At 38.0% G+C, this 22,765-nt stretch overlaps 2 protein-coding genes across 5 annotated transcripts in view; one reads left to right on the top strand and one right to left on the bottom strand.

The window, feature by feature from the left end:
• Positions 1-2,415: 2,415 nt before the first annotated feature.
• Positions 2,416-9,169, top strand: oxnad1 (oxidoreductase NAD-binding domain containing 1). 4 transcript variants are annotated; one of them, XM_077195474.1, is made up of 9 exons: positions 2,416-2,501; positions 2,793-2,933; positions 3,129-3,192; positions 3,683-3,789; positions 4,593-4,734; positions 6,054-6,090; positions 6,196-6,290; positions 6,370-6,478; positions 6,592-9,169. In XM_077195474.1, exons 2-9 carry the CDS (start codon positions 2,830-2,832, stop codon positions 6,747-6,749), a joined length of 816 nt encoding a protein of 271 aa, XP_077051589.1. In that variant the 5' UTR covers positions 2,416-2,501; positions 2,793-2,829; the 3' UTR covers positions 6,750-9,169. The 4 variants fall into 4 exon arrangements, with proteins under 4 accessions (XP_077051589.1, XP_077051586.1, XP_077051588.1 ...); XM_077195471.1 differs by having other exon boundaries at positions 6,054-6,290; XM_077195473.1 differs by having other exon boundaries at positions 2,423-2,504; positions 2,815-2,933; positions 6,054-6,290.
• rftn1a (raftlin, lipid raft linker 1a) overlaps positions 7,033-22,765 on the bottom strand; it is a 28,074-nt gene continuing 12,341 nt past the window's right edge. The window contains exons 3-10 of the mRNA XM_077195456.1: positions 15,435-15,618; positions 13,847-13,958; positions 12,616-13,216; positions 10,733-10,936; positions 9,440-9,546; positions 9,179-9,282; positions 8,939-9,014; positions 7,033-8,769 (exon numbers count right to left, since the gene is read on the bottom strand). Coding sequence (XP_077051571.1) covers positions 8,395-8,769; positions 8,939-9,014; positions 9,179-9,282; positions 9,440-9,546; positions 10,733-10,936; positions 12,616-13,216; positions 13,847-13,958; positions 15,435-15,618 — 1,763 coding nt within the window. The 3' untranslated portion in view covers positions 7,033-8,394. The remainder of the gene's footprint in view (positions 8,770-8,938; positions 9,015-9,178; positions 9,283-9,439; positions 9,547-10,732; positions 10,937-12,615; positions 13,217-13,846; positions 13,959-15,434; positions 15,619-22,765) is intronic.

Raw genomic sequence — 22,765 nt, 5'->3', positions numbered from 1 at the left:
TTGATCTGCAGTCCTTTTTGAGAAAATTATGATTTTTTAATATAGATTTCAGGGTCAACGATAAATAATTATGATTATATGTGGACATATAATCCATTTTTGAAAATCCTTTATAAGATTTCTGACCGGGGATACTTGGGTACCATTTGATAATTATTTTCAAAAAGTTTTGAAACACGAAAATTATGACGTTTTTGAGTTACTCTGTTTGACCTGAGCTAACCTTGCCTTTTCATTAAAAAGTTCAAAATAATTTATTTCCCAATGACTTAGATTTGGGGACAATATTGTTTAAATAGGCTATAGTACTAATAATAAAACTTCACTGCTATAATATTAACCCCCACGAAAATCGGCTATAATAAATTAAAGTCAAAAATTTAAAACATGTTAATCAGAAGAGGTTTATTGAAGATGTATTCAAGTGAATAACCATGAAACATTGTCAGTTTAAAAAAATCATTAAAGTCTTGCTATAGGCGAATTATTATGTAGACTACTTTTTATTGTTTTAGGCTATTTGTGTTGCACAGAATGTCCGTTGACAGTAAAAGAGATTAAATTAGTTTGGTGGTGAATAAAATAGTCAGAAGAGCATATTTAAATAAACTGACGTATGTAAATGCATATTAGCAGCACAGGGTAAAATATTTTCGTGGCAGGGGGAGCTGCCCCTCGACCTGCATCAACCCGTAAAAAGTTTTCATAACAAAACACGGTCGTGTCGTCTAATTACATGGCGTTAAAAACAATTTAGAAAGTCAGATTTCATAAGATTTCAAGACAGCCGAGTTTTGCACAAATCCGCGCGCTTTCAGGAGACAGAGTCATTGGGAAACGGTTGGAGGTCAAAGGGACGAACGATTGAAGAAGATTCGTTGAACACAAAGCTCCTTTAATTATTTTAAAATAAGACTGAAGTAGGCTAGTCAGCGAAAATACAGTATAAAAAAATAAAGTTCATGTATAAAAAACATGAGAAAAAAATATTAGGCAGTAATGCGGCATAGAACTGTAGCTATATTCGAATCATATAGGCTACATCTCTAAATCATCAGCTCATGTTTGCCCATAAAGGAAACTGGCATGTCATCACATGCTTTGAAGCGTCTCTCACGAGCTCAGTTTGAAAGTTCCTCCCAGTTTTTAATGTAATCATAATGGCGTGACTTTCCATGATATTGATGTGACATTTATCCTGCCAACCAGAACCAACACTGAAAAGACAGAGCCCCCCACCCACCCCCACCTCTGTCTATAATTTAATAAAGAAAATAACTGATGAAAAGTAGGCTATGTAGAGACTTTCCTATTTTCAAGTAGGCTACAGTCAAATCGTGATATCTCACTGACACCCCTCAGTATCCAGTAGGTTATTATTTTTGTCATTTTATTTTTGTCGTGAACATCTTGCCTGGACCTGCTTTAACAGCTAGCAATTTAGGCTATGTATCTTAAATAGATACAATGAAATATATTTTCAATATTATTATCAATATTATATGTAACTGATTAATATTGCTTGATAGGTTAATGTTTTGCACACACCTTTCCTATCCCGAACTATAGTGATGGGAGAAATGAAGCTTTTCAAAGCTTCGAATCAATTGAACCAATTCCTTCTCAAAATGATTCACTGTTTCGAAGTGTTGGAAACGCCACACGCTGATGACCCCTGCTGGTCAGAACAGTGTAGATGCAACAAAAACTCAGGCCAAACATGCATAAAAACAAACACTTTGCAATTGTTTTATTTAAAGAAATTAGACAAAATCTATAAAATAGTGGCATGCATCAGCATATATGGAATATAGCTCTCTAGAGTTCTGATAATTTTAATTATTTAAAAAAAAAAATTCTGTATTGTATAAAAAAACAATCCATACTGTGCATGCACAAGAAATGTGTCAATGTCTCAGTGAATCTGAATGAAAACCATTGAATTTATTTATTTATTTATTTATTTTGCAAGAAACGAAACAGCACTGCATGCATTGAATACGTTAATATAAAAATGAAAAGAAAAAAATACAGACAAATAACAATGACACCTCAACCAGTAGAAAAATGTGATAATTCTTAATAAACGTATTGTTCTTGTAATGAATGAATTCAAGAGATTTCACAAAATCTTAAGAAATTTGTTTTTGAGAATAAAATTTCTAAATACAACACAAAGATTTGAAATACAATATTTTCCAGTGAATACTGGCAAAATTTTTTCCAGAAAAATGTATGTGTATGTGTGAACCATTGATACTTCAAACCATTCATGACGTAACGAAGCCTCGTTTACTGAAATCACGTGACTTTGGCAGTTTGATACACGCTCCGAACAAGCTGATTTAAAACAAAAGATTCAAGGGTTCGAAGCTTCATGAAGCAGTGTTTCGAAATCGCCAATCACTACCGAAGTGAAGAAAGAACACTGGGTGGCGCTATAGACTGTGTTCACTATCCTTAAACACAGACGAAGAAGGAACAGCTACGGTGTGACAGAGGTGAATTATTTTGACACGAAATATTCTTCCTCTTGAGCATATAAGCTCGTTTGCTTTGTCCGCTTAATTTTTAGTATTGCTTATAATTCATTTAACGTTAAAGATAAATTGAACATAAATCTGATTATTTTATTAGCATTAGAGATAAATTGCTTGCTGGTCACGTGTGTGAATGTCACTTGATAACGTTATATCAGCTGTTGAGAAGAAACTCTCATTTCAGATTTCAATGTCGTTGGTTATTTTTCCGTAAATACAACTAACTTACTTTGTATTTGATGACATTATCAGGTGTTTGGCCGGGATCAGACCGTCTATCTGATCAATCATGGGTGTCCCGTGTTTTGTAAGAACGGTGGTCAGAAGTTTCGCTGTTGGATCAAAACTGTTCAGACCCGCTGTTTTGTGTTCATGTAAAGACACAGTCACGCGGTGAGTATCCAGAATCTGGGGCAGTTTCTAGAGGCTTTTTGTGTTTTAAAACCTCTTGACTTAAGCTGGCTACCTATTTGGCATGCAACAAAATACTGTTTAGTTATGTAAGGAGCGCAAGCTACATTTTGAGACACAGCCAGCGTTAGACACTATCCTTTGTGTTCAACCTAAACTTTACAAAATTTGTTTCAGAAAAATGTCATCCAGAAGACAGACGGACCATCTAGAGAGAACCGCTAACGTTCATCGAGACATGGTGAGTCTTAGATTTCTTTATCTATATTGGATGAAACCCTTGGCCTGTTGACCATAGACTCCTCTGAACTCCTGATAAATGGTTAACAAATGATGTAGCCGAGTAGGTGGAAGTTCAGACACTTATTCCGTGTTGTAGGTCAACCAATGTCATTTGATTTTTGTCATGAGAGTTCAAGACGACATAATCATTTATTAGTTATTTATTTCTACTTTTATTGTACTACTTCAATTTGTAGATATGTAGCATACTGGATAGTATACTGTTATTTCAGTAACATATTATGCAGATTATATTGTCATGCTATATATTATCACACTTCAATCATCGAGTGTGTGTATAGTTTTGAGTGATAAGAATGTATAATGGCTCTCATTTGTACATCCGCATTGAATAAAGCATTACATTTAAAATCCCGAGAGGCGGAAATATGGGGATTTTATTGTAAATTCTCTGTAAAGACATGATTTGATGTTCTGTGTGCATCCAGGAACTTTTCTCTGCACGTGTTTGTGACGTTATGAATGAATCTGAAGCAGTAAAGCGACTGAGACTGGAGGTTCCACATCCTGACTTCAGCTTCCGGGCTGGACAGTGGTAAGAACGGTATACTAAATGGTATCCAGTATAATATGATGGGGCTGTGAGGGTATATGAGACAATAAAAGTTGGGAAACACTAATCCAGACAGTCTGGAGCTAATACTGTTCCTAAATGTTACTTTATTTAGAAAGTGACTAATGGATAAGGAGACATGGAATTTTTCAAAATGGCCAGGAGATGGTGCTTTCCTCTCACTTAAAATTCCCACTTACTTCAGTGTGAGAAAATAATGTAAAAAACCTATTCGTACATCAACCTCTCCTCACACTTTCTCTCTCACTTTCTGCTGCTGTTGTGTATGTGTCGGAGTTTTGAGGGAGTCTGAGTGAGGTGAAAAAGTCAGGTGGTGATTTATGCAGATATATGCACAAACTCCTCCAGACCATATGATGTTGTGTTCCTGCTAAAGAACATGAGTAGGTGTGTGTGTGTGTGTGCCTGACATATGTGCTTATCACTTATTCATGCTCTGCATACACATACTGTATGGTGACTCAAAGCACATGTTTCGTTTTTTTTATGAAGTATTTTTGATATAAGTAATTTTGGACACTAGGGTTTTGTTGTCCTAGAATGTTACTGTGTCAAGTCAAGTCACATTTATTTATATAGCGCTTTTTACAATACAGATTGTTTCAAAGCAGCTTTACAGAGATAACAGCTTTACAGAGATACTGTGTGGGAAGAATACTTTCTCTTAACTTTCTAAAAGTACTTTATGTAGTTGTGTTATTAGTTTTCAGCAGTGTGTCAGTATATTATATTATATTAATTTTGAATTGCTCCCTTTTTCACAGGGTGGATTTCTTCATCCCAGGCGTGGAAACAGTGGGCGGCTTCTCCATTTGCTCGAGTCCTGGCCTGCTGAAGAGAGAGGGAGTTATCGAACTGGCCGTCAAAAACACACACCATCCTCCAGCACACTGGATTCACACAAAAGTGAGTAAATGGAAAATAGATATACACTAACTCTCAAAAGTTTGGGGTTGGAAAGATTTTTGTTTGTTTGTTTTTGAAAGAAGTCCCTCTTATGCTCACCCAGGCTGCATTTATCTGATCAAATAGAGTAATATTGTGAAACATTATTACAATTTAAAACAACTGTTTTCTATTTTAATATATTTTAAAATGTAATTTATTCCTGTGATCGAAGCTGAATTTTCAGCGGTCATTACTGCAGTCTTCAGTGTCACATGATCCTTCAGAAATCATTCTAATATAATGATTTGGTGCTCAAGAAACTCTTCTTATTATTATTATCAATGTTGCTGTTTCATATTTCTGTTGGAGCCATTATACTTTTTTTTAAATTATTTTTTTTCTGAATGGGAAGTTCAAAAGAACAGTATTTATTTGAAATTGAAAATATATGTACTGTTACTTTTGTAAAAAATTTAATCCATCCTTGCTGAATAAAAATAGTAATTTCTTTAAAAAAAAAAAATCTTACCATCCTCACACTTTTGAATTTTATTTTGAATGTACTATTCCATGATTTTATTGAAATGTTTGTTAATAGTTAAAATTATCTCATAATTTACTCACCCCCTTTACTCAATCCATTCTAGGTGTATATGTTTCTTCTTTCAGCCGAAGAAGATCTGAGTTATGTTAAATAATATCCTGGCTCTTCCCAGCTATGTAATGGGATTGAATAGTGCCTGAGTTTTTGAAGCTCCAAAAAGCACATCCATCCATCATAAAATAATCCGTACTACTCCAGTGGATTTATAAAGGCCTTCTGAAGCGAAGCTTTTGGTTTTTGAAAGACAAATCCATATTTAAAACTTTTTAAACTATAATCACTGGTTTCCGGCAACAGCCGTATGTGTGTTAACAAGGGAGTCGGGTTCCGATATAAGGGTGACCTCTTACCTGACGTAGCACATAGCATCAGCTTAGGTGAGAATTGAGCACAGACGATAGAGCAAAACAAAACTCCGGTTATGAATTAGTCTAAAACGAGAAGTTTTAAAGAAAAATGTCAGAGGATTTTGATATAAGAGATGAGGAGCTACGTCATGCATCAGGTCAGAGGTCATCCCTCTGCCGGAACTCAAGTTTGTCTACATAACCTTTAATCAGTATATTTTCACTGAATATTCTGTTTCACACGGAAATGCATTGGATTGCTGGTTACAGTACTGCATTACCTTTCTTGTGCATGTACAATATGGATTTTTTTTATGGATTTTTTATATTGTTCTATTTTCTCTCTTCTTTTTTTGTAAATTCCTATTTGTCGTCCTCTGTTTCAGTGCTCTGTGGGCTCTCAGGTAGCAGTGAGGGTAGGAGGTAATTTCTTCTTTGACCCTCAACCTTCGGACCCTGTGGTGGACCTGTTGCTGGTAGCTGGTGGTGTGGGCATTAACCCTCTGTACTCAATCCTTCTGCATGCAGCAGATCTGCTCAGACACGCTGGTGGTCACAGGTACACACCAGGACACACACACCTGTGCTACAGCGCCAAGAACACCAAAGAGCTGCTCTTCAAGGCAAGTATATGCACCCTTGACTTGTCACTAAAGTGAGATTAAAGCTGCCAACTGATTTTTAGATATCTGCTCTATTCAGAACACCATTATTGACATTTGTCATGAGCGACCAGATAGATTCTCCTGCGATCTCCATGTGACCCAGCAGAGCTCTGTCATAGAGCAGGAACTTCAGCCTTACACAATAAGTGAGTAGAAATATCTACAGCTGATATTTTTGCTATCTGTTACCTAAAGTTTTAATACATTGAACTATTTTCCGACATGATGCGCCACATGAGATATTCTTGTGTCTCCGCAGGTGGAAGGATATCAGAAGAGGAGCTACAGCGCTATGTAGACTCTGAGCGCACATTGTGTTATCTTTGCGGCCCTCCTCCTATGATAGAGAAAGTGAGTTCAGACCTGCAGAGAATCGGCCTACCGGAGGACAGAATCCTTTTTGAGAAATGGTGGTAGCTTTAAACCTCCACCCGAAGCAGAGGACACAGTGATGGATGCATTTGCATCGGTGTCATTTATAGAAACAGACCTGTAATAACTTTGAGATCTGTTGAAACGCACAACAGACACTATGTCTGCATTTGAACAATTTTCTCTCTATTTCTGTTATACCTCATTTTAAAGATGGACTCAACAAATTGACCATGACAGGCACTGTAATGATCTACATTACAGTTCATTTGCTGGTTAACGTCAGGAGTCCTGCTTTGAAGGCATGTTAAAAGATTGCACACTCAGATTGCACCGTTTTTGTTTTTAATTATGTTTGCATTTTAGAACACATATTTATTCATTATAAACATTCTTCACAGGGACGTAGAAATGATCTGAAAAGTGGTGCGACAAAAACATGAAACATATTTGTAACTATATTTAATATAGTCCTAATTTGCTGAAAGCTGCTAAATACGGTAGAAGTCCCTTTAAAGTCGTTGCAGTATTTATTATAATTTATCTGTGCACATTTTTTTAAATTCATGTGCCCTCATAATCTTCAAACAAAGTAAGCCATATTCACAACACCCCATGAGCAGCTATTCCCAGCTTTGCAAGTATAGCCCTCGTCTACTTAAATTTTATTTTAAAGACCGAAATTTGCTGTTGAAATTGTTTCAATAACATAAAAATCTGTGAACAAATCAGATAAGAACCGTATCATATATTGTTCTTTTTAAGAGCAAGTCATGCAATTTTTTTTTTGCATTCTAGTTTATCAAATTTTACTGTAAAAAGTGGGACTAGAGCTGCAATGTTGAATTGTTTTGGATTAGAGCTAGGCAAAATTAAACTCTTAAAATACATTGTCAATATTCGACATGTTCGAAACAAATTATTTTTCTCTAATAGTAAGGAATTGTTTAAATATGTAAAGTCACAATGAAAAGCGACATTGAAAACAGAAGAAAACTGCAAGCTGTTGCTGTAAATCAGGGTTCCTCAAATCTGGCCCTGGAGGGCCACTCGCCTGCAGACTTTAGCTCCAACTCTACTCAAACACACCTGAACCAGCTCAAGTTCTAGTTACTAGAAAATTGCAGTTAGGTGATTTTGATAAGGGTTTGAACTAAACTGTGCAGAACAGATTTGAGGAATCCTGCCGTAAATGATGCGTCTCTAATTTGCATCTTAAGCCCATCATTGAGAGCTTTTATTTACACCATTAACTGTCTCACAGACATTCACTATAACTGTTACTTTACAAAGAATGACATCAGTTACTGCCATCCTTACTGCAATTGTCTTCAATAAATAATTTGAGCTAGTGTATGACATATTGCATATGCTAATATTGTATGTAATAAAACAAGCTAACATCACAGATTTACACGGGTGCAAGTCTCAACACATTGGTCAGCATTTAGCATATTCAGAGCTCCTTGAAAGGACGTTTTCACATAATTGTTTGAATCCACTGCCATTTGCTACAGCAATTTACCTTTAAAACCAAAATAATTACGAGATTCAAACGTCTCTTAGCAATCTTACCAGGACAGTTACTCCATCAGCAGATGTATTTGCCCAGACAAGGGCCTGACTATAGTGTGTTCTGCCTGAATAAACATGAGCATATTGTAATGGTTAAATATGCATAAATTAATAGTCAGCACACTCCAGAGAATAAAGCTCTCTCTGTTACCGCCGCACGCACTTCCTCCAGTTTTACACATGTAATTGTGTGCTTTAATTCCTGATCGCCGTTTGTAATGGCATCCTTTTTTCCTGGGCGGATGATTGGGATGTCGATCCTCTGCGTGTGGAGTTCCACCGTCCTTTCTGCTTGATCTCTCCTCTCTGGGCTTTCTGGCAAAGTCTGCCCATTTTCCTTTTGGATAATCTCACATTGTCTCATCAGACTTGTGTTTTCTCTCTCCATTCTTTCCATTTCTCTCTCAATTGTTGCCAGCGGTGATATCTCCCTCTCTGATGTCCTCTTAATATTCAAGTTCCTTTTGTTTTGACCTCTGAGGTGCAGTTTCTGGAAAACATACACTCAAACTGTCAGACACTGAGCTACTTTTGAGGATTTTAATGTCAACTGACAACGCTATTACAATTTCACACTGTTCTCTTAGACAACTCTAATCTAATTTTAGCAGAATCCTTTCTTTTGTGGCAGAAATAAACCTTGTGCCATGCACACACACCGTCAAGTCTCTCCTCTTGCGAGGCAGCGTGGGTCTCTGGAGGAAGAGGATCTGTTTTGTGGCCAAACTTCCATCACTAAGACAAAAATAACAAATCAGGGGTCTGTAAGAGCTGTTTAAATGAAGAATAAAAACTAAGAGAAGACTCCTTTTTCAGGCAATGTTTATACTATAATATGTCCCTGAACTGTATCATTGAACATAATTGTCTTGATTAAAGGTTTACTATGAGTTTGGGACCTTTTCATTTTGACGATGGGAGTGGGCAACACACACATTAGTCTCCAGCCGTATGGAGCCAGAGACTGGAGCAGAGGGATGTAGTCTGTCTTCACTGCGACACCCTGCAAAACAGAGGTGTCATTTAAACAACTTGTGTGAATGTGTACATATGTCTGCACCTATTTAAAAGTTAGTTGGTAAGAAGAAATGTGTAAATTTCACTACAAATAATAGAATAGTTCATCTATTTGAATTCGGGATGTACCAGAGTAGACTTACATCGATCACAGTCCATTGCTCAACTACAATAGCATCGTACACTGTGGTTGGCCCAAAATCACCTGAAGGACTTTGGAAGATAAAAACACTCTCCACAGTTGAAGTGGCTGAAAATAAAGAAAAAAAATTGGAAAAGGTTGATATGAATTTGTTGACAACGTCTTTAGATATTCCAGGATGGAGCACTCTAAAATGGGAGAAAGGGCAGCTTGCAATATGGCAGAATAAGCCCCGCCTTCAAAATAAAAGGGCCAATCGCCAGTTATCAGCTGCCTTTAGGAATCTCTGGTTACTACAGCCTATTTAACGCTATTTATGGCATAGTTCATCTCAGATTTTGTTGTTTTGAAATATGTTATTTAAATGCAAGTATGGCAAATAGTGTTTGGGATTTCATGATTTCCCTATTCAGATAGATAGGACTTGGCCTTGGATGTTTTGTACTCAAGATAATTATCACAGATGAACAACTTTTATGAATTTTGAAGCCTAAATGCAGTCGCCAGAAGTAAAAAGCTAAAGGTAGGCTATGAACGAACTTCACCATGGTTCCACGACTTCTTCCAACAACTCTTTCAGTTTGTATCTAAAAAAAAACATTTTCCCATAAAGTTTGAGTTAGAATAGTTTATAAGAGCACAATTATGAGCATAACGAGGCTGTAAAAGTGGACTGAGTTTATCTGTTCAGCGTGATGATGTTTAATGTCCCCGACAGTCTCTGTAGTCCCATTTAGCCACTTGTTAGCAACCGCCTTTTTCGAGACACGTAACAGCTTCAAAAATGGGGTGGGGTAATATTGATGTATTTTATGTTGTAGAACAAAACGTCAAAGTGTCTTGAGCTTTTGTTCACCACCGAACTTATTTCAGTCATTTAACCAACAACCCATTCAAAAAACCCATTGATTTCGGGACGATAGAACCGGAAGCGCAAACTCGTTTCCGCATTTTGGCCTACAAAGTGATGTCATACCTGCACCACTCTATATGGTCGCCAAGTGAACAGACTTTCCTTGAAAGGACTTTGTATGAATTGTTGATCAAATTTGTTTTATAGTCACCGCTGAGCTGATTTCTAAAATAATGATAAAAGTAGTTATTTTAGTTTTGTTTTATTCTGTTTATTTTTATTATGTTATGCATTTTGTCACATTTGTTTTTTTTTACAAATAATTTTATCATTATTTCATTAATATTCGCTAAATGAATAAATGTAATACATTAGAAGAACATGTTTTTTTATCCAGCAAAATTTACTACCATTTGTAAATTGTCGCTACATCTCCAGTACCTGCGTCATCTCCCAGGTGAAAGTAGCCGTCGATGAGCTGTGCGCCACTTCTGAAGTGCTGCGTCATGTGATCCAGCCAATGAGAGTCAACCGAGCTAACAAGCCCAGCCTCCCTGTGCACCTGCAGTGGAACCCTCAGAGAAAAGTATTTTGGCGATCCCGACAGAACTATCGTATGGTTGTACAGCGCGAACACCTGCACACCTACACATACAGAAACAAGACTTTTGTTGCTACAAATTGATACAGACTTAAAAAGCCAGATAAAACAAACGTATATAAGCAACTGCTACATGCAAGTGTTTCTCTGAATTTCTGCGAAACGAAGCCGCTGATAAACGGTGCATCTGAGAGTGCTATTGATTTTATACAGCAGCTGTTGTTTTAAAGTTAATATTGAGTAACTTACATTTTAAACACAATATTCCCTGTTACTTGGTCTAATTTTAGCAAACAAAAATAATTCCAAACAAAGCCACAGAAGAATTTCCGTTGCGCAATACACAGCAATTAGCCTGACGTCGTCATAATTAGATTCTAGTCAGAAAGTGAGTCTGATACTGCTCCATTGGGCTGTGATTATGGGGCATTTCAACCGAACCAGGAAAGAAAATGCTTCTGCACTCAATTGGATCGACAAATGCCTGATCGCGGTTCTCTGTTCCTCTTTTAAAATGAATGCGCTGTCTACATCTTTTATAACAGACGCAATGGCTGAATTCACATTTACATTTATTCATTTAGGTGACGCTTTTATCCAAAGAGACTTACAATTCAATCCTTCCAATCAGAGGTCGCACGCCTCTGGAGCAACTATGGGTTAAGTGTCTTGCTCAAGTACACATTGGTGTCTCACAGTGGATTCGAACCCGGGTCTCTCATACCAAAGGCATGTGTCTTATCCACTGCGCCACCACCACCCCACAATCTACACATCTAACTACATCTAACTGAATCTACACATCTAACTAATCCAGCGGCAGAATTCAACCCAAGCGCTCTTTGGTGACGTTACAGTTGATCATTTATCCATCATCTTATAAAGCCCGCCCTGACAATTTGATTGGTCCGAACAGCTTTGGTTCAGGTATACTTGCTTCACAACGGATCAAGTCCAGACCGAACTTCCCATCCTCAAATGTTGGGTTAAGTTCGGCTGGCATCCAGCCTACACAGCAATCACTTTCCTGAATAAACAGTGTGTTTGAATGAATTGGTTGAGTAAATGATTCAATGGCTAACTCAAAGTGACGGTTGTTGCATCTGAAATTGCATACTGTATAGTAGGTACTACATTTGGTTTGAAACTTACTGTTAAAAAGTAAGCCATGAAACCATTCACAACTCCTCTCTCATGGGATAGCAAAGTGTCCATTGAATGCGCACTTCAGAATCTCTTTTTGCCTGCTGTTTTACAAATATCATGTCTTTGGATATAGTACTCCGTTTACGTATTTCGTTTTTCGCATACTATATATGCAGCAAGTCACTTGTTTAATTGTTGAATCAATCAGTGTTTGAACAAATTGGTTGAATGAATGATTCCATGTGATGTATTTTGTCAATATCTAGATTCTAGCCAACTATATGTAAACCGTCTCTACAGTTAGATTTGAGTCATCAGCATATTTTGAAAATAATTATGAATTGGTATTGGACCAACACAATGGAAGTGGACTGAGCCAAATCATGACCAATACTGAGATTTCAAGTTTTCTTCACTGGTAAAGAATTGTGATCAAATCAGACCTGGGAATTATAAATTGTTCATCTTATTTGATATAAATTATCTTGATAAAACGTGATATAATCTAAAAGAAAACATGTTTTCTTGTTTTTTTCCACCAGCCCATTTTCTGTATTTCTATAGACTGCATACTTACGATTCAACATCTGGGCGGTTCCAGTACACTTGCTGGGTTTGTCTTGGCTTTTGACCTGCTCCCTGTGCTCTCTTTTGTGTTTTTCTGCCAAATCACAGCTGGGCAGGACCGGCTGTATTCTAGCATTTTGGATTTGATGTGGCTCTGATGCACAAGAGCTTAATATAAACTCATGCGATGACACTTGATTCTTTAAATCATCAGCTTGTGTACATTCACATTCAACATTCAGGTATTGATACTCTGGACACTGATGGTTCTCAGTGAAAGGATTCTGATTATTCCAGCACTGGCTGCTCTCATTGCTTTGTATTTGAAGGCTGTGGTTCATAAAGTCTTCATCATGTTGGCTCTGGTTCTCAAAATCTGTATTAAAGGTTGTACGATACTGGTTTTGATGATCCCCGTTGCCTCGATCCTGTTGGCTCTGCTCGCTCACAGGGCTGAGGGTTGGAGGTCTGCTGCTGTGATGCACAGAACAGGGACTGGAGTGCAAGGAGGAAAGCTCTTCTGGTTCCCAGTGACCAAGGAAATATGGACCCCCACCGGGCTGGGGCAAAAACCCAACAAACAGATCACCCTGATCAGCCAAATCCTGCACCTGCATCCAAAAAACAACCAGGACCAATTGAAAACGTTGTGACATTCATCATGACACCTGTTCTATTCAAAGTCTACAATCAAAGTTAACAATGAATGAATGGATTCCAATGTAATATGAATAATTTTACAGTGTTTTTGGAAGAGGAAGGTGGTGCGTTTTCCTCTAGATGTTTTTAAAATAAGCTCTGTGGAGCTGTGACAAGAAATGCTAATGAAAACCATATTTTCCAATCATCATATTGTCACGCCACACACGCATATGTCTAAATCATCAGTAAATGTCACACGGCGCACGCACACACACACACACACACACACACACACACACACACACACTGCTTATCTCCAGATAAATGCAATTACTGAAAAGGCGAGGGGGTGATGACTAATGGAATGGCAGATGAAAACGGGGTGTCTGTGTCTTTGCAGCAGCCTGTCAGCTTATGTTTTTTTTGTTTTACAGCCATATTGTAAGACCAGGATAGAGAGAGTCTGAAGTAAGTGGGTTTTGAATGCCATCTTTAATTGAGTGATGACACTAAGTGTGCCACTAAAGTGAATGAAAAACAAATTGACCTGCTGCTCTCTGTTTGAATGAAAACAAATTCACTTAAAAATAAGGTCAAACCTTTTTCACATAGCCCTGTATGACTTCTGGGTCAGGGTCCTGGTGACCGAGGTAACACACGTCTGTTGTGAGATGAGGCTCCTCCCAGTTCAGCAGACCACTGTCGGAACCACTGTAACAAAAAAGCACCATAAAGCGACTTTTGAACATCCATAATTTAAATATACATGAAACCAAAATAAGCCCTATTTACTCAGTCTTAATTCATCTATGAATCTTATTCCGAGTAAAGAAAATCCCTTGTGGCAAGCAGGGTGGGGCCAAGAGCCATGGGAACGGAGCGGGGCTGGTGGCATGAGTGCTAATGATTGGTCTTTAATCCCACAGAGGAGTTCCAGAAGGAAAAAAAGGGAGGAGTAATGACATCGAGGGAGCAGAGAGGACCAGGCCATGGACATTTATGTTGTTTTATTACGTTTACATGCAGCACATTTTGAACTTACCGTTCAAACGTTTTGGTCAATGTTTCTAAAAATGATTCCTATGCTCACCAAGGCTGCATATATTTGATAAAAAAAACAGTAAATAATCAGACAAATATATTACATTTTCAAAGATCTGTTTTCTAATTTAAGTTATTATTCATTAACTTTATAAATATTTTTATAAATCTTTTGTAACATTATTTATAAGTGTCTTTACTGTCACTTCTAATCGATTTAAAGGGTTAGTTCACCCAAAAATGAAAATTAAGTCATTAATTACTCACCCCCATGCTGTACCAACCTCGTAAGACCTTCGTTCATCTTCGGTACACAAATGAAGATATTTTTGATTAAATCTGAGAGGTGGATCACTGCTACATAGGCTGCCTGAGGGAATGAAACTTGACGGCCCAGAAAGTCATTAAAGAACATGTTTAAATATTCCATGTGCCTACAGTGGCTCAACTATAAGTTTATCAAGCGACGAGAATACTTTTTTTCCGAAAAAAACCCCCATAAATAACGACTTTATTCGACTATTCCTTTTCTTCCTTGTGGGCCTGAGACGAGAGTTCAAGAGATTTCCACGACGCATGCGCGAGAACTGAGAAGAGGACGTTCTTCTTCTAATACTTCTTGTTCAGTTCTCGCGCATGCGTCGTGGAAAAACATGTTCTTTAATGACTTTCTGGGCCGTCAAGTTTCATTCCCACAGGCAGCCTATGTAGCAGTGATCCACCTCTCAGATTTAATCAAAAATATCTTCATTTGTGTTCCGAAGATGAACGAAGGTCTTACGGGGTTGGTACAGCATGGGGGTGAGTAATTAATGACTTAATTTTCATTTTTGGGTGAACTAACCCTTTAATGCATCCTTATCGGGGTAAAGTATTGATTTCTTTTAAAAAACTTTTTTACTCACGTAAGGTATGGTAGTCACAATTCTAAATGTTTTTTTTTTTTAAACCTTTCACTGACCTGGCATTTTCATACAAACTAAAATGTAAAGTAACTCTTTATTTCTATATGATTTAAGAATGCAACATTGTGTTTGAAATGTTGATTGATGTGTACAGAACACTGTTTCTGTACAATAAGCATATGCTTATGTACAATAAGCAATGAGCACCTTGAAGTTTCATAGTCAAGGTTTGTGTGTATACCTGTGTGTTTTTCTGATGAGCACGGCTCGGTGTAGCTGCTTCTGTAGGTTAGCACTAGCAGGGCCGCAGGAGTGAACAAAGGGATGGACAGCAGCCAGTACGAATCCCTTCTGATACAACTCACACACCTGCACTGGAAGCTCTCTGACTGACGACAGACACAGCATTGAGGACACTGACACCTCTGAAGAGAGAGTCAGACAGGCACAGAGAAATGAGCAGAGAAAGAAAATAAATAAATAAACATGTTATCTATTGTTCAACTATCATCATAAAAATTATCGTTGAAAAGAACTTACCACCATGAAAACTTCCTTCTAATAATAACAATAGTAAAACAAGAAAGAAAAATACCCAGAAAAAAAAAAAAACTGATGCACGCACACACCTACATACACGCACACGCACAATAATAAAACAAATTATATCAATCAGTAAGATTTCAGAAAGATTTTTTTTGAGAAATTAATAATTGTATTCAGGAAGGATGCATTAAATTGATAGTAAAGACTTTGACATTGTTAAAATTTTAAAAATTTTAAATAAATTGTGTTTCTATGCTTTCTTTTTATCAAAGAATCCTGAACAAAAAAAACTGTATCAGCATGTTAGAATGATTTCTGAGCCAGTGACAGCAACACACAGGGGCAGTAGCCGGTACCTCAGTCTCTGGAGTGCCGGTTGCAGAACCTGGTCAGACGGAGGAGCAGCCAGGCCCGGAGCCACACCACAGTGCCCGGAACCTCCAAGCAGCACCAGCCTCTTCTCAAAGCAAAAAGCCAGAACAGCGCCAGTTGAAGTGGCCAGCCGCCAACAAGAAGGATTGGTACCAGTTTGATTAGGACCTCGATAAGATTCTGGAGTCAACATGCAAGGTGAATATTGAACAGAAACTCCATACCATGTGCACCCTTGCAATGGGCATAGGTGCAGAGTGGTTTGGCGTCACAGAAAAGCGTGACACAACTACTCCATTACGACCAAACCGGCAAGAGGGTCAAGATCAGCCAACTGAGACAAGAGCTACAATCACTGAAACGTCAGACCAGGGCAGCAAAGGAGGAGGAGAAAACGGCCCTGGCAGAACCACACTCAGGCGGGCCGTGTAGCACCGAAAAAAGGGCAAGGAGCAAACCCGTAAGCGTAGGGCATTTATCTCCAACCCCTTTGGCATTACTAAGAGACTCTTGGGGCAGAAAAAAGTGGCAACCTCATGTGCTCTGCGGAGGAGATGTCAGTACCACCTCAGTATCACATTCAGTGACTCTGCAAGGGAGCAAGACCTCGACCCCTGTGAGAAGCTCATCGAACCTCCAGAACCAGCGGCTCATTTCAACATCTCTAGGCCTACCTTGAAAGAAGTGAAAGATGCGGTAACGGCAGCAAGAAGTACCTTATAAGGTCTATAAACAGTGCCCAAGGCTACTTGTTAGAATCTGGAAAATCCTGAAGGTGTTTTGGCAGAGAGGGAAGCAGGCTTCCCAATGGAGATCAGCTGAGGGGATCTGGATACCCAAAGAAGAAAATGCAAGCACCATCGAGCAGTTTCGTAAAATCTCTTCATATAAACTTTCGCAGTTTCGTATAATCTCGCTGCTCTGCGTCGAATCTTCTTCAAGATCATGCAACACCTAATGGAGTTCCTCTTGAAAAACGGGTACATTGACACCTCAGTGCAGAAGGGGGGAGTCCCAGGAGTACCCGGGGTTCTTTAGGGGCTCCAATGCCTTATCCTATGGGCAAGGATGAGTTTTAAGCCAGCCAAGTCCAGGTCCCTGGTCCTAAAGAAGGGGAAAGTGACCGATCGGTTCCGCTTTACCTTGGAGGGGTCACAGATTCCATCAGTATCAGAAAAACAAGTCAAGAGCTTGGGGAAAACCTTTGACAGTTCCATGAAGGACACAACTGCTCTCCAACAAACCAGAGATGATGTAAAGAACTGGCTCACTGCAGTCGACAAGTCGGGGCTTCCAGGAAAAGATTGTGTACAAAACCTGGATGTATCAGCACGGAATCCTGCCGAGGTTTCTTTGGCCCCTTCTCGTATACGAGGTACGCATGTTAGTTGGTGCAGGACATGGTGCGGCCAGAGGCGGAGGAAAACAGCCTGACCAAGATGTTCGGTATGAAACAGCAAGGCGCCTGGACTGGGTGGGAAAACGCCAAGCAGCACAAGATCACCTGGGCAGCGTTGTGGAGCTCTGAACCACTGCGCATCAAGTTCCTTATAAGTTCGGTGAACGATCTTCTACGCAGCCCATCCAACCTACACCGCTAGATATTCACCAGAGTAATAAATTTGACAACTAGCCCTAGTCCTTCACATATGTCAATGTACCAAAACTGAACTGATGAATAATGTATGCATTTTCATAACACTATATCTGCATGAACTAATATATTCACCCCCACCACATACTCATGTGGAAACTGGGAGGAGGAATGACGAAAGACAAAAATGAGAAGATAGGTGCAAACCATTTCATTCACAGTCATCTCTGGCAAAAAAAAAGAAAGAAAAAGAAAAAAAACATGTTAAGGAGCTCATTTTCTGACACACTAACAGAAATGCTGTAGAAATAGATTGAAAGTATTCTGGTGAAAGAGTTTTACAAGCAAATTGTTTCTGTGAGCAGTAATTAAAGTTAATTTCAAGCGCTCATTATTCAGGGCCGCAGTGAGCTGTAATTCAGAGGTGTGACAAGCTTGTTTAAACAAAACTGTGATGGTCTGAACACACTCTCACTCTGAGGGGGGTTTATTAGTGTTTCCAAAAAGGAAATAACAGCACAGTTCACAGCAAAATGAACTTATAAGTGAAATGAGTGCATATTTGTGATTTCTGTGATGCAGTGTGAATTTCACACTGGATGTTTGGTTTGCAGTTTGGATGCAGGTCATTTTAAGGAAATTATGTGATTTATGTCTGATCAAAAATATCAATTCAACCATGTCAGTAGCCCAGCTAATGTTCTTGGAAGGTTCTCTCAAAGTTATGAACAAATATAACTCCAGTAATGTTAATAGAAGGTTCATTCAAAGTTATCTGGTCTTTAATGATGTTCTCAAAACTTTAGCACAAAAACATTATAACATCGTTCACGAAACTTTTTTGTCCAAAATGTTTAGTTAACATTTGTCTAACTTTTTTTTAATACGTTTTAAAATGTTCAGTTAACATTCAAAAGTAACATTCCAGTAATGTTTGACAAAATGATACAATGGAATGTTGTATCAATGTCAAACATTCGCATTACCAAGAAAAAACATTTTTAAAACTGGTTGTTTTGAACATTTAGAAATAATGTTTTCATAAATTAATGCGAAGATTAGCAAAACGTTCTTAGATCATATTTTTGTTAGCTGTAAGGTTTGGAATAGATTTGCTTATAATTAAAATTTGTAAACCTTGTATGTGTTAAAAAATGAAGATTTTGAAATGAAAAGACAAAGAAGTCTATTGTGCTCAACCAGGCTGCAGTTATTTGATCATTTATTATTTATTTGAAAACAGTTGTTCTGCTTAATATTTTTATTGAAACGGTGCTAAAAAAAAGAATTCAGGAGACTTTGATGATTACAAAGTTTAAAAGAACAGCATTTGACTGAAATAGAAATATTTGTAACATTATACATGTATTTTACTGTCACTTTTCAACATCATTGCTAAAGTAGTGCCCCCCCCCCCCCCAAAAAAAATCTCACTGACCCCAAACTTTAAATTTTCAAAATGAATGAATCAATTTAAAAACAAAATCAACACCAAAAAGTTAAATTTACAGCACAACTTGTTCAGTATCCAGTTCAATATATCAGTATAAAGTCAAGGGGAAAATAGTTTCTGACCCCTGTATCCGTCATGACACACTCTCATAAAACTTCACCAAATAACAAAATCTGTTTGCAATCATCAGGTAGTGCTGACACAGCGGAAGTGTCTTAGACTTTATGATGTCTATTAACTCCACTCCGGTCCAAAGCATGAACTATATTAACCAGCACATCATGCGAAAGGCCTGTGGCAAAAGACGCTCTATGCTTCAGCTATGTGTGAAAGAATGAGAAAATGCTTTTGTTTGTGCAGGACCCACACACACACACACACACACACACACACAAGAATGCAGCCCTCTGAACGAATATTCCTCAGTCTAAATCCATGTACAAGCTCTTAAAATGAGAAGCAGAGACTTTGGTAAATCAGTTAAACTCCACCTGCTGAGAAACATGTTTTTTGTGCTAAAATTTCAACTCTCACAGCACAATCACACTAGTCTAAATCCTTTCTGGATTTTCTGGATCTAGCTGTGTCTTAAATACCTAGACAATCACAGATTTGAACGTACTATGTGCGTTTGTAATGAAGCTGTTAAAGTTTGCGAGTGTGATTAACTAAAATCCAACTGGACTGAACGGATCTGCTCTGTTTTATGGCTCAAACTAACAGGGCACAAGCAAGCAGATGTTTCGCATCATAGCTGTCATATTGAATATAACATGAATATAATTATCAGCTTATTGGCCAGAAATAATATCCCTGCATCCCTGATTTTGACCATGAGCATCCAGGACTTTTTTTTTCATTTATTATTTAAACAAAGTGGTTCATTGTATTGTAAATGAGTAAAAAAAGTAATTTGATTTCACTGAACCAATCCTCTAGATGATTCTTTGAACTAAATGTGTTAGTTGCAAATCTATTATATAGCCGTTCCTTCTCCGGCTGTGCTGACCTATCAGAACTGCTCTCTAAATATTGATATGTCATAAATATTAAAGTAAGTGTTTATATGATTCATAAGTATGAGGGATTCTTGCTGCTTATGACTGTGATGTCGGGTCCTGAAGGGGTCTTATTTTATTTTATAAGAATCCGACAGAGAGCAGAATTGAATTATTTATAGAAAACAATTAAACATAAAAACAGATTTTGGCTATAAATACAGTTCAGTGTCACTAAGACAACTGATTTTCTCTCTTATCCACACACAAACAGATAAATCCTGGATTTTAGTACTGACCCTTTCACATCTTCAAGATCAGATAATCCTTAAAACGATGCCTAGCATTTTCTCTCTCTCTCTTCCTCTTCTTTTTTCCCCTCTCTGTTATTTCATCCCTGTCAATCATTCACATTCATTAAGTCACTCAACATTGCTTTCAATATTGATGACCCAAAACAAACAAACAAAAGAAACATATTCCAACATCTCTGCCTCACACTCATGCTGTCACAGCAGTTTGCAGTGAAACTCTTTTTTTTGTCTTGGTGTCTCTTTAGGCATCAGTGAATTTTACATATAAATGACCTGCCTGTCTGTCTACCGATAAGCAGCTAAAACAGAAAGCATGGAGTGTGTGTGTGTCCAGAACCTGAATGATTGTCGCTGTCCCAGTTCTCACACATTCCAATTTTTTATAAATAAATATTTGATCCAGGTCACAATCTCAGACACAAACCTGCACACACACAAATTTGTGTTTGGGTAATGTTTCATGCATTCACTTTAAGTAGTAAAACTGCTAGATAAGATAAACTAACAATACCTTTTTTAGTCTTATATTATCTTAAAGCTTCCAATAATTGAAAATAGTATTTGTCAATGTTCAAAATAATTGGATTAGAAACATGGCAAACACACTATATTACAGAAATATAAAGTCCTCTGAAACCCTGCTGGATGGCGCAATCTCATCAGATTTCAGTCAAAATTAAGTATTCCAGTCCCATATTGGTTAAAATTTCACTATGAAGCGTTTGGCCCTCTAGAGGTTAAAAATAATTGCATGCATTTAGCGGAAGAACATTTTTTTGGTAATGCTTCGACTCTGCATGACTGTGCGGATGAATATGACCCTTCACAATAGATAATGCATTAAAATGAACTCTGTTAGAGAGCTACAAATCATGGCAAATAGGCCTAATCTGTTCAATTAAAATACCTTACTCATCTGTTGAGTCATCAAAATCCATCTCTGAATCACTTTTACAACATTTCAAATCCCTCAGTTCTCGCAATGTCCGAAAAGCCAAGCTAATGCTGATTCTTGTTTTATTATGAGCATACCCTCCTCTGTTTTGTGGTTCTTGTTTTTTTAAATGTGTGATTCTCCGGAGGTTCGAGATTTAAAGGCTCCATATCACTTTCTCGGTTGTTGTAACAACTAAAGGCTGATTTATACTTCTGCGTCGGACCTACGCCGGAGCCTCTACGCTGTAGGCTACGCTTGGTTTTCATTTATACTTCTGCGTCGTTGTCCACATTGACATGCAATTACACATGTAGAGGGAGCATGTGAAACCCGAGGGAGCGGTTCTAGCAGACCAATCACAGCGCTTGCGTCCACGTAGGATTGACGCGTTGTTAAATTTTTGAGGTGCATGTCAGGGTATGCCGAAGGGTACACGTGCTACACAGCCTACGACATAGCTACGGCGTAAGTTCGACGCAGAAGTATAAATTGGGCTTAAAGCAAAACTATGTCGTTTTTCAACCTTCATAATATATTTCCAAGACCCTTGAGATGGTACATCGAGTTACAATAGGTTAAATGACACGTCTGCCATAGCCTGACATGGTCTGTATCGCTTTTACTGGCACTATGTAACTTCGGGTTTCGGGTAGTAACCCGAGCACAAAAAAAACCTACAAAATTCGACTGCTTGACGGCATACGTCGCTTCCCCCACTTCCTCAGATTCTGAAGTGAGAGCCCAACTAGCGTTTGATACACGTCTGTATGTTGTTGTCTTGGCCGAAGTAACAACTAAAAGGAAGAAGGCAAAGGTTTTGTCAGAGGAGACTAAAAGAAGTAAAAGGGAGAGTGACAAATTATAAGTCCGGACGAGGATCAACATTGGAGGGAGAGCCAGACAGTTTGAAGACGGTTAGAGTGCCCGCACGCACGACCGTCTATCTATCTCTCTCTCTCTATGCTCGTTATTTCAGTAACATGCACTCGGTCACAAGCGCAGCAGTCAGTCATCTATAAAGTGTTTATAAATTTATAAATAAATTAGGGAGTCAGGGAGCTAACTACCGTGCGAAATGTAAAAGGCTGAATAACATGGTCTGACCATGTTACAGAATCTATCTGGTCCTCCATTTGTCTTCATGAATCAAGTAATGAATCAAGTAGAGTAGCGAATTCTCTGGTAGCTAGTAACGATGAACACTAACATGCTAGTTTATGATGGTTATAATAAATAATCTTTCAAGGATAACTATCCTAATGTCTGCAGGCTGATAGTCATGTTTGTTTATTTATTTTTTCTGGTGAAAGTGTCTTGCCTCAGGCTATAATGCAAATCGATTAGCTACGCAATCTTTT

Source organism: Siphateles boraxobius, unplaced genomic scaffold, assembly GCF_051911475.1.
Source record: "Siphateles boraxobius isolate OS27281-9 unplaced genomic scaffold, OSU_SipBor_1 33, whole genome shotgun sequence".
Taxonomy (NCBI): Eukaryota; Metazoa; Chordata; class Actinopteri; order Cypriniformes; family Leuciscidae; genus Siphateles; species Siphateles boraxobius.
This window is presented reverse-complemented; position numbering and strand designations above follow the sequence as displayed.